General features: G+C 37.4%; 1 protein-coding gene across 4 annotated transcripts; it reads right to left on the bottom strand.

Annotated features, from left to right (window-relative positions):
- Window positions 1-3205: 3205 nt before the first annotated feature.
- LOC142631862 (protein NUCLEAR FUSION DEFECTIVE 4-like) lies at window positions 3206-9147 on the bottom strand. 4 transcript variants are annotated; one of them, XR_012843669.1, is made up of 3 exons: window positions 8552-9147; window positions 5972-7228; window positions 3206-5043 (listed from the first exon to the last, which is right to left on the bottom strand). XR_012843669.1 is itself a non-coding variant. In XM_075806183.1 (2 exons), the coding sequence occupies exons 1-2, from the start codon at window positions 9011-9013 to the stop codon at window positions 6032-6034; spliced, it is 1659 nt and encodes a 552-aa protein (XP_075662298.1). In that variant the 5' UTR covers window positions 9014-9147; the 3' UTR covers window positions 5933-6031. The 4 variants fall into 4 exon arrangements, 1 of the variants encoding a protein (XP_075662298.1); XR_012843671.1 differs by having other exon boundaries at window positions 3225-3957; XR_012843670.1 differs by having other exon boundaries at window positions 3226-3996.
- Window positions 9148-12802: the final 3655 nt, after the last annotated feature.

Raw genomic sequence — 12802 nt, 5'->3', positions numbered from 1 at the left:
CAGTCAAGATTGAAACAATAAAAATATATGGCTAAGATTTGGGCGGGTACCATACCCCATACCCACTATCTTAGATTCATCCATCAAGCTATTTTAGATTACATTCCATTCACTTTCAATACTTTGTTGTTGCTTTTTTCACGAAAAGAAACTTATAGAATTCACTATTTGTCTAACTATTTGGTATTTTATGTTATAATCATATCACACTCAAGTGGAATAACATCTAGTGAATGCTGATATATGATAACATTTAGTGGTAAGGTATTAATATAAGTAGTGATGGCTCATGATGGTCTGGGTCCAAAATCAACACTTGTAGAATGTATTTTGAAAGCTTTAGGCCTTTTTTCTCCAGCTTAATTGATAGGACATCTCTTTTAAACTTTACAAAGTCTAGGTAATCAGACCTGACAAATGAAACAAACAAACCATCAGCCTCTAAATCACAAAGGCCAACCTAAAAGCAAAATAAACCCCTGCACAATAATAGGGGAGACTCGATACAAACTCAAAGCAGATTAACATTGTTCCACATGATACAGTGCATAAGATGTACTTCTAATTTTTTTTTGGGGGTAATTCAGGCATTATATTGAAGAGCAAACAAATTACAAACAGAACAACCAGCCTAACACAACCACTTTATTACACACAAGAGTCCTTCAAAGACCACCTAACTAAGATTGTTAACTTTAAAACTTATAAGACAAACAATACAACTCCAAAATATTAAATCCAAACTATAAACACAAATAGCATAGTTGATAGGGCCTAATTCTATTTTGAATGTTCCAAGATTTAATAATCTTTAAGCATAACATCTATTCTTATATAACTTGTCAAGCAAAACAACATCCAAAAAACTAACAAACAATTTGGGGAAACAAAACATATTTTACAGCTTGCATGAGTTAGGATTTTGTCCATTTGATACTTACCTTCGACTATGTTAAAGCAATTTGATTTTTTTGAGAAGCCTTCACCACTCAATAAATCTACAGGATGCCAAAAGAAATTCACCCATCACACCACTGAGTAAAGCCATAGGATGCCAAAAGAGATTCACCAATCAAACACAACACAAGAGAGAGAGAGAGCAAGAATTCGAGAGAAGCAGAGGAAGAACTAAAGAATGAGAGCAAGAAAGAAAAAACCTGAGAGATGCAGAGACGTCTATTTTTTCTTTCTGTTTCTGCATATTTACTTTGCTTTTATATAGAACATGCTTGACCGGTAATAGGTTTTCATTAAAATTAAATAAACAACTAGGATTAAAACAAATGAAATCAACGGTTGAAAATTTTAAGTGGGTACCGTACCCCCCCTGGTACCATAGAATGACCCTCATATTCTATATGGACTCTTACCATTAATCTTATTTTCAAGCTAGACCTTAACGCTTTGACAAAATGTTTTTTTTTTTTTTTTAATATTCTTTCTCAGAATGTATAAGCTTATTTTGATATATATATTTTTTGAGAAACTAGTATATGAAATATATAAACATAAAATTTTATGGCTTAAGAATTATGGAATGTATTAGAAAAATATAGATGTGAATATATGTTTATACTGCAGTTTCCTGATTAAGTAACCAAAATGGTGACTTTGGCATTATAAAAATTAGTATTGACTGAACGACTGAAATTAGCGCCTTCACACTTTTGAATAATATCCTAAGATTTTTCTTGATTTCTGGAAAATAGTGAAGTTGTTTGGACGCCACATTTAATTTCAATGTCTGTGAAGCTCCTCCCACAAAACGAAATGCATTAGCATGAAGGAGTAATATTGATTTTGAATACCATAAAGATCCAACAGAGAATCATAAGAAAGCGAGTACGAAGAAAGTAGTTGGGCTCCTCAGTGGAAAACACCAAAAGTAGGGTTACTATAGTTGTGCCAAAACTGCTGTATAAAATTATAAATGCCAACTACCTATTTTTGGCTTAATTATCATTCTCTCTCTCTCTCTCTCTCTCTCTCTCATTGTAGTTCTTTTCTCATTATTATTTTTTTTCATATATTTTCTAGGCTCCTCATTCTTGGAGAATCCTATTTGACATTAGATGGATTCCCAGCATTCTTCATTTTATCTTGATGCTGATGATTATATGATCTCAATATAAGATTATACATATTTAGAAAAATATGTATAATCTTATCATATTTCATTTTATTTTCCATCTTTGTAGATTTTTTTTTCTTTACATATTAGATTTCAAAAAATATTGTCTTACCCAAATTTTGATATTATCATAAAACTTATCAATACTTTCTCTATTAGTTATATAGAGTAAAACAAAAATGTGCACACATATGGAATGAACATAAAAAAAAAAAAATTTCAATTTATTTCGTACAAAAAACATGTTTATGTTTATGTGTAAGTTTATCCTCATGTTATTTCCGTGAAAATATGGGCAAAATACTATTTTGGCCCCTAAACTTTATAAAAAGTTTGTTTTTCGTTCTTCAACTTTAAAAAGCTCTCTTTTCATCCTTAAACATTGTAAAGAGTGTTTTTCTTCCTAATAGTTTAACTTTGGCGTAAATTCACTTTTGGTCCCTATATTTTGGGGTCATTTTTTTTTGGGACTAAATGGGACAGAAGTGAGCCGAATGGACTAAAGTGGACCGAATAAGACTGAGATAGACCGAATGGGTCCAAGGGGACCAAATTGGTCTGAATACAACTGAAATAGACCAAAGGGAACTGATATGGATCGAAATGGACCAAAATGCTACACAAGTGGCTCAAAAGGAGCTTAGTAACAATAAATGTTATGTTTCAGTTTTTAGATATTATGTGGATTTTGTATTATTTAATAAAGATATTTTTGTAATAGGAAAATTAGTGTTTCTTACACCAATTAGAATTAGGGTTTAGTATTCCTTTTAAGCAAATTATTATACTCCTTTTGGAGATGATTTACAAATGAATAAAAAGTTGCAGTTTGGTTTCTTCGGTCTGGTACCGACTCCACGCAACCTTAGGTGCTTACTCCCAGCTGTTTTTTTCGTTTGGAGTTGACTTTAAGGAAGCCTAGATGTTGACACTAGGTTCCTATTCCTTTATTTTCTAGCAAGGACTCAAAATTTGTGTATAAAGAGGAATAGGAGCTGGTACATTTTGCTCTCCAAAGTGAAAAGTTCGATAACTTGGCATATGAATTGAGTGCCTCGTCTGTACTTTCCAACGTAAAAAACAGGAGTTTGGTCCTGTACATTATTTTACAACTTCCAAATGCTCCCAATGTCATTAAAACTAACATCAAATAATTGAGGATTGACAATTAAGTGCGTTTTACGGCCATTGTATCTTTCAGTTAAATCTCAGACTCAAAGAAAGAAAAGAAAAGGCTATAACTAACAGCCACTGAGATGGCAAATTATAAGATTACATCTTCAGCATGTAGCAGCGATTTGAAGAGAGAAAAGTATAAAAGTATAGGAGAGTCGAACTACCATGAAAAAACATAGAGAGATAAATTATCTATTAAATGTAGTACAGTTTCCAATTTACTAACATATCTATCATTGCCAACATTTGAAATTAAGCAATTGAAAATATTCATCATTGATGGTAGGTTCTCCAATGAAACAGCACCGAAGCAAACAAAGTCTAATGGTAACAACAAATATTTCTGCTCAAGACCTCAGATACAACACAGTAACACGTACACTTGGTTTCCTTCGGTTACATGTGAGCCGCCTCTATTCCATGGACCTCCTCACCAGCAACAATAATGATCTCGACCATCAAGTGCACCAAGCACTTTCATGCCCTCCAAAAAGGCCATATACGAGTCATCAATACTCTGTCTTTGGTACTGACAATGAGTTAGCTGATTCTGGCTTTACAATGATGGGAGAAGCTGGCTGGGTGGCTGCCACTGTAATTAAGAGTGATGGCTTTGGTTTTGGTTTTGAACAGCAGTTTCTCTCCTTACTCTAACAGATGCAGGAAACTATGCTCATACCGGAAACAAGCTAAAGCCATGGGAGTGTATGAGATAACTAAAGTTCAAATATGCAAAATTCAACTTGCAGTATAATGTACCAGACAAACTGGAGTAGTACTAGAATATGCCATCTTTTAAACCCACGTTAGCTCCCTTTAACATATATACCACTTTAGACTATTATTATTATTATTTTTTGACAAGTACCATTTTAGATTCATTATATCAGGTTATTTGAGTGCATATCTAGTGAAAAGCATAAATTCAGTAATCCAAAAATTTTAAGGCCATACAGCACAATATCTTCCAACTCCTTCACATTGGACACTTCAACATATGACAATTGTCTCCTTGCTGACAATTGCTGTATAAACTTTTCAACTCTCTGTTATCATATCTCTTTGTAAATGTAAAAGAGTGTCCTTTATATATTGAGTTTAAAGTTTATGCTTTAGCTTAACACCTATTGTTCATTCATAAACATACAAACTCAAATTAAGATAACCAATAGGGTTTGGCTTCCCTCCAGTGGATTTGAGCACTGGAGGGGACACGACACTTAAACATGTCTTAAAATGGACACATGTCAGTCCCGTGTCCAGTCCTCTGCTCCTAAGAGGGAAGCCTTGCCCTAACCACTAAACCTAGAATTTTTTTGATAGGTAAGTTACACGCACATCTAGTGGGTCTTGAACCCACGACCCCCTAGCTAGCATTTGCAAGAGAAGGAATTGCTAGTTAAGCTAGAGTTCATTGGCAACCGATAAACCTAGAAATTAATGTTCAAAAATATTAATTCACAAATATGATACATAGTCGTTCAACCAGACGACATCTGGAGGTCGCATGTGTTAAATAACCTGTTTCTGAGCAGGAACAAACTCTCTCTCAATAATTTGTATGTGTGTACTGTGTACACAAATATGTAGGTATATGCATAAACACAAACAGAGATATAATAACCATTAATTATTTGAAATCCTTCATATTTACAATTTTCAATTTTGTACTCTTGATATTCTTAAATTTTTCTCAACAATATAGTCCAGCTCCAGCATGTCACCTCTGGTTGAACCTAATCAATAGATGGGCAGAGAGGATGATGCAATCACATAACTACCAGAAGAATCTGTTGCTTTTAGAAAATCATGCACAAGGATCTAGCAAAGGAAAATCAACTAACCATGCATTCATGCCTCACAACTAGAGTCAAGTATGAGCAATCTGTATGCTAAAAAGAGTGTTTTCTCTGGTAAGATCACTAACTTAAACATCAGGGACCTTAGGCCAATGCCACCTACATTAATCTTTGTGTCAAATAGGTACTCCATTACAAACGGCTCTTGAACCTTTTTTCAACTGATGATTCAGCTGAGAATTTCATCAGTCAAAAACCAATTGCCCACTAATTCCAAGCACATGATTTTTTATTTTTATTTTTTTAAAATTCTTCATAAACAATGAAAGTTATTGAAACAAAAAAATAAAAATCACTAAAAAAAGCATCTAATGAGAGGGAAAAAACAATAAAATTTGTGGGACAATCACAAAGTGAACTACACCAGATTCATAACCCAAAACAACTGTCCGGTGGGGAAACATTCTTATGACACAAGGTGGAATGAAGGGACTTCCAACTTAATGGGACATGATGAATACTTAGTACTTCAATGGAAGCAAAACGGGAGAAGAAACCAAAGAAGTCACGGATTGAAACTGGAGGCATAGAATAGAAATGAGAAAGGGTTACTTGGAGTAATAATGGGATGGAGGGTGAGGGAGTGAGTTCAAGACCCAATGGGTGTGTGTATGTGTGTGTAACGTCCCAAATAAAATAAAATAAAAAACAGATAAAAATGACTGAGTTGACTCCCTCTTCTCCCTAGAAAGGCCAAGCAAGCTCTTACACACATATCAACATTTGGAGAATACAACAATGAACATGTTATGTTACAAGAAGCAACTAGAAAGAAAAAGAGTGCACTTTGGCATTTATGATTTACCTCTTTCTCACTGAACAGAAGCACTTGACTCCTTCAAAGTATTTTACAATCCTCAACAATTCATCCCCTCAAAGAATGCATTAGTCTTCTGAGTATAACCTGATTATAGAAACTTTTTGTCCGAAAGTACAACCCCAAGGCAGCAAGAGACCCCAAAAGAGTAGCAGATGCCATGATAAGAAAAGATAACATGAAGCATTGAGTTCCTGTGCACGTTTTGCCAGCTGCAGATGCTTCTTTGTCATATATATAACCAACAACTCTCACAGAAAATATATAAGATCCAACAGGACTTGCTATGGTAATTGTATTGAATATGGTACCCATATGAACCACGCCAAATATCTCAGAAGTGATAGTGGGCATTAGTGACCATTGAGAACCATAACAAACACCCACCACTACTGAACCAGCATATAGAGCACCAGGCAAACCAGAAGCAATCACCAAATGACCAATACTCATGATTGCTAGCGTGATGACCATGAACAATGGCCTTGCACATCCTCTTGAGTGCAAAAAATAATCTGATACGTAGCCAGCTCCAAAACGGCCAAGAAAATTCCAAATGCTCCACAAAGAAACCAAAGTACTTGTCTCAAAGCTGGTGTATCCAAGAGATCCTCCTATCTGGCTGATGTTATTCACTGCAGCAAGTCCTGAGCCCATACCACAAGCCATGGCAAGAAATAAAATCCAGAAGTCTACAGTGCGCATAGCTTGCAACAGATTGAGATTTTGTTCTTCCTGTAAAGTCCTTCTATCATTATTATCCATCTCTTGATCAGTACTTCTGGGCAAATGGCGATACCCAGCAGAATCTTGTCTTGCATATATCTTCTCCGCAACCAGCTGGTTGGGATCATCTGTTAGTTGGTCCCTCTCAATAATGAGAGTCTGTGAAATCCTATCAGAATCTCTTTGATGGGCTCTAATTGCTATGCAAAGAGGTGAGGCAAGCAGCAGCATGAGCAGCACAAATGTGATGACACGTATAGCAAATTGAAAAGAAAAAATGTGCTCTAATATTATAATGGCCATAAGATAAGCAGCAATGACCAGTGCAATCAATGAGAAAGAATCTAAGTGTTTCTTTTCATCTCCTTCATTGGTGTTGTTGATTCTCACAAACCACATGAGCAACAAAGTATTAATAGTAGGCAACAGTGCCAGCATCAGAAGATAGGATGTAGGCTTGTTGGTGAATATTGTCTCATATACTTGAATTAAAATTGCTCCACTTAAACCAAGAAAACCCTAGCAATAGATAAGAATTATTTTCAATATCCAAACTTAAGTCCTTGCTCCTAACAAATCCAATAAGAAAGTAAAATTCAAACTCAAACAGTAACAATGGCGTAAGATATGACATAAGACCTGTTAGGAAGGTGAACTGCTTTTCACAAGCTTAGATCTCAAAAAGGGTTAGGAGATGAGTGATGTGGAGCAACAAACATTAATACCATTTGGTTAGAAACTTGAACTTGTCAAGTATTTTCTCCCTCCTTTCATATAATAGTGGATTCCACTAATTAAATTTATGACGGCACTTACCACCTATTTGAGATGTGGGATTATCGCTTCTAGAGTGTGGTACAGAACATTTATGCATTCCATATGTCAAATCGGTGGGCCCATATGATTTGCATGGCTTATTGGCAACTTAGCAAGCATGTCAGTTTGTAAATTTTTTCTTAGTAAAGTTTCCACTACCCTAAGCATTCTTCTTAACTAATCATTGGATAAAATACTATAAAAGCACTTGTAGAAAGTAGAAACAATAAATGATGAAAAGTAAACCCCTCCCTATCATCAGTGATGCTGTTACAGAATTGGAAGCTGGTCCAAATGCAGAAAACAGGTAAGTCAGTTGGCAGCAAAAACCCCACATATTTTCATTGCAATATTTTCAAGTAACACCAAATAATTAAGCTAAAAAAACTACTTCCTCTGTCTGGAATATTAATAACTCTCTCAATTTACAATCTACTTCATTTGAAAAGTTGATATCTCTTTTCTATTATGTTTATTTAAGTACTTTTGAAATCCATGACAATAAATTAAGATACCTCTTAAAAAAATAGAATTTTCTAACAAAATGGAAATGAGCATTACCATAATTGCCTAACAATTCAAATCCCGGAAGAAAAAGCGTAATTCTTATATCAATGAATATAAACGCTGCTTCTGATACATTTTTCCTACAAACTAAATTGTCTACCGCATTGACACATACTAAAATACATGTGCTAAGAAACATGGACACCTGTATGGGTACGGTACGACATGAACAATTTTTAAAAATTATAACATGACAAGCAGACATGACACCGGTATGACACCTAAATAAAGTGGCTTCCAAGTACATATGATATAATCGTTGATCATTCATCACAAAAAGGGTAAATATTAAAAAGGTCAACATTAAAAATTTAACAAGAAGTTTATAGCTGATAATTTTTACAAAATATTTTACAGCTGTGAAGGAGTGCATTGTCATAACAGATAATAATAAAATAATGTGAGTAGTGAACTCATACGTGAACCAATGAAAACCCGATCAAAAGTTTAATGATGTACCTTCATAATGCCAACAATAGTGCCACTATAATTAGGGAAGTTCCTAACCCCAGTGACCACATTAGCAGTGTTGAAGAAGCTCTGCGCGTGAGCCGCCACCAACATGAACAAGCACATGGCCGCCATGGGAGGCCGAGGAATCAGCCCAACAACGGAGGCCCACATCAGGAAATACCCCAAAAAGCATTGAACCGCGCCTGCCAGGTGGACCAGCCACGGCCCAGTACGGCGGCGGTGATTAGCTGTTGTGGCGGAGGAGTAGAGGAGTCCGGAGAGGATGCCGGCGTTGGCGCCTATGTCTTTGAAGACAGACACGGTGTCGAGCGTGGATTGGTCGTAGGCTTGGGTTGATTTCAGAACTGAGGAGTAGATGGAGAAGGTGTACAGAGAGCCGCTTGTGCATTGGATCCATATGCTGGCTATGGTGGAGAACCATTTGGTTTCGACCTTGAGCACATCCATTTCTTATCGTTTGCTTCAGTTTGATGAGTTGGGTTTTTTTTTTTGGCTCTCGCTTAAGATAGTTCTAGCATTTTTCGGTGTTAAAAGTGTAAGAACTTTGGTTTTCACTTTTCATAAAAGAAAAACGGTAAGAACTTTGTATAGTGTGTTAGTGACTTTTGAGTTGGCATTCTGTGGTCTTGACAGTTGGGCAATGATTCCAGTACATGTCAGTTCTTACTTTACGCAATAATTACTCTTCCACCTAGTTTTATAATTTGCTGACTCCTGTGATCGTGAGTGTAGACGACTAAATTTCTTAGTTCGAAATAAATCAAACAAGTAAAATAGTTTCACAAATACGAATTTGTATTGATAAATGTGTGGTACAATTCTCTGTAATTACAAAAGAGTGATCCTCTGATTCGATCTCCTTGAAAGATTTATTGATTGGAATTGTGGTAATGTGATTTTGATTTGAACATAAGATATTCTTCAATTTGGCTGAGGAATGGATCGAAGATCTTTGAAACGGAATTACAATGAATCTCTGGCTATGAGCTTGTTAGAAATTCTTTGTTCTTCGTGTTCTTCGTGTTCTTCGTGTGTTCTTCGTGTTTGAAGGTTTGTGATGGAAATTCTTCGGTGCTTTAGAGGCTTGATTCCGTAGAGCTTCGTTGATTTATGGTTTGTTGAGGTTTCTGGAGGCTTTTGAGCTTGATTCCAGTGAACTTTGAGATTTAGGAATATGATTTGGATGATTCCTCTTTGATTGTTCTTGGTATTTGAAGGTTTGTGGTGGAAGTTCTTCGGGGTTTTGGAGGCTTGAATCCGTAGAGCTTCACCAATTTGTGGTTTGTTGAGGTTTCTGGAGGCTTTTGAGCTTGATTCCAGTGGACTTTGAGATCTGGACGAGTAGTTTGGATGATTTTGCTTCGAATGTTGCTTGCATTCGAGGTTGAAGTTCTTGAAGTTCTTGGAGGCTTCGGGGTTTGATTCCGGCAGAGCTTCTGGATTTCTGAACTCAAGATATCTTCTTCCTTCTGTCTCCGTCCTGTCTGTCTGTGTGTTGTCCCCTGTTCTGTGTTTTTGTCTCCGTCCTGTCTGTCTTAGGAAGGCTTCTATTTATAGGAGTTTAGGGGTAGGTGAGTGACACGTGGCGGAGTTTGATTGGTGACACTTGTCATCGCTTACACGTGATTGGTCACGCTACACGTGCGAGGCTGTCATCGCTTACACGTGCCGAGTGCTTGTGTCACCGCTTACACGTGCGAGCGCCGCGCTGTGTCATCGCTTACACGTGCGGAGCTGCTTGTGTCATTGCTTACACGTGCCGATGCGCTTCATGCCTTTATTTCAATGACACTTGGCAAATTTCTATTGGTTTCGAATAGTGATGGCAAAACCTAGCAAAGAATACGTGGCGCTTTGTAATTGGTTGTATTTTGTGGACTTGGTAGTATGATGTGTCGCTTGTGATAGGTCGGGAATTTTCCCTCTCTACAAATGCCCCCTCGAGACTCGTTCATGCACACGGTTTTAGAGTGTGGTGAATGAATGAGTCTTGAAAGAAAGTGGATTCCTTTTTATACTTGACTCTTCTAGTGAAATAGCCGAAGGTGGTGGAGCTTTTAGCAGATGAAGTAATTGCGAAGAGTAGACCCACCCATATGAAAGGTTTTGATGAGGCGAGAAGGGGTCTGCCCGTATTTGAATGTACTCGTGTGACCGAGCTTTCGAGCAAAGGTTAAGTCAAAGTAATTTCGAAGAGTATTCAATGGTACTTGGAGTGGGTTGGTGGGGCTGAAAGTTATTTGCAAGAAGTTGGATGTACTTGCAAGATTGAAACATTTCGGTAGATGTTAAGCTGAGGTAATTTCGGAAGAGTATTTTGGATTGTTGGTGGCGATCACAGGGTGTTGAAGATGGAGAAGAGGTGAGAATGTTGGCATACAGCATGCAGAGCTCTGGAGCTAGCCTCTTATTTTTAAGGACTTCTGGTGAAGTTATATCTGAAGGGTATACTTCGGGTCACAGAGAGAACATGTGGGAGTGTGGTTGAATGTGCTTGCGTTATCGCATCACTCATGTTAAGTTGGTGTAATTTCAGAAAAGTGTTTTGGGTTTGTTGATGTTGATGGTGAAGAAGATAGTGATGAAGCAAAGTGGATGGGTGAGACATACGACACCATGGCCCTGACCCTGCATGTTGGGGACTCTCTGGCGTAGATGCCTCTGGGAAGTACACCTTCGGATGTGGGACCGGCTGCATGCCGAATGATGTCCGTCGGCAAGTCGTTGAATGCGCCCGTGTAACTAGACCATACCGACGGACATTAAGTTGAAGTAATTTCGAAGTATATTTTCTGAAATTCTTCAAGCTGATCTTAAGTTGGAGTAATTCCGTAAAGTGTGTTTTGTGATACCAGCAATGATGACCTTTGGACCCCATGCTGGTGGAAACATGGAATGAGGCTTTGGGGACCCTTCACCGACACCAAAGGCTAATTTCTGATGAGCTGGTACCTTGGAGGTCATCACAAGTGTTGGATGGGAGACAATTTGTAGGATACCCCAACACTTCTTACCATCTTCACTTGATGCAACTTTATTGGGAAAGCATAACAAATGAAAGATGGAGCTAACTTGTGATCCTGGTTTTAGAAACCAGCCAAGTTGCTGTTTGTTCCGAACCACTGCTTCTGATGGGAGACCAAACAGTTGAAGAGAGACTACGGAAGCCCTGGTCTTAGGAACGGGTGTCTCTGCTGGACTTGGATTTCCTGGTGAACCAAATCCAGGAAAGCATGGAACAACGATGCCGACCTTGTTATGAGTAACTCTATGAACAAACGTGGTCATTATGTGAGGAAACAAAATTTGTTTGAATCCTAAAACAGTGATGATGTTGTGAGAAGGGTTACTACTGAACCATGAAGGGGTTGATTTCAAACTGATCATGAAGTGATCTTGGTTGCTCGGTATTGAGAATGACAAGACCATAGTGAGAACTGGCTGTGAGAATGAGGATTTGAAAATTTGAAAGAAGCAAATCTTCATTTCATGACTCAGTGTATGTGTTTTTTTTTTTTTTCTTGATAGATTTAACGGATCCGGCCCTCCTATTTATAGTGAAGAGATGAAGAATGGTAGCTGGGTGGCGGATGAGACTTTTCGGTGGGAACGGTGGATGAGAATGGTAGACGCCGAATGGGAACGGCGGATGAGAATGGTAGGCGCCGAATGGGAACGTTAGGTTGAAGACCGGTAGGCACCGACGAAAATAATAGGCTGAAGTAGTGACCCAATGTAATTTCAATTTTGAGACATACTTGTGAGAGTTCGTCTGCTTTTGAAAGGGGAGCCTTGATCAAGTCTGGAGGATAATTTTGAGGGAATCCAGACCAAATGAATGGGTCTCAAATTATGATCTTGAGAGCTTAAATTTTGGACACCGCTAGTACTTTGGAGAAGCGGATGTAGTTTTTGAGTCCAAAACAAATACCTAGATTTCAAAATCAAAAACTTTGCGAAAACCTGATAGGACAAGTTTTGCTTGAACATCTTGATCTTTGGTCAAAGTTTACATCAAAGCCAATAGCTGTAGAATCACAGTATTTGAGCAATTTTGGATTCTCAAATGAATAAATAGACCCAAAAATTGGAAAGTACACGAAAGATTGAACAAGATAGGTCAATCTTAAAAATTTTGACTTTTGGTCAAAATTTGTGCAAAAGTCAATTTTTTTAGAAACTGGACTGTTGTGCAATTTTCGAGTCTCGGTTGAAGAAACGGACCCCAAAATTGGA

This window comes from Castanea sativa, chromosome 4 (assembly GCF_040712315.1).
Source record: "Castanea sativa cultivar Marrone di Chiusa Pesio chromosome 4, ASM4071231v1".
NCBI lineage: Eukaryota > Viridiplantae > Streptophyta > Magnoliopsida > Fagales > Fagaceae > Castanea > Castanea sativa.
The sequence above is the reverse complement of the archived record's forward strand: the minus strand, read 5'-3'. Positions and strand labels throughout refer to the sequence as shown.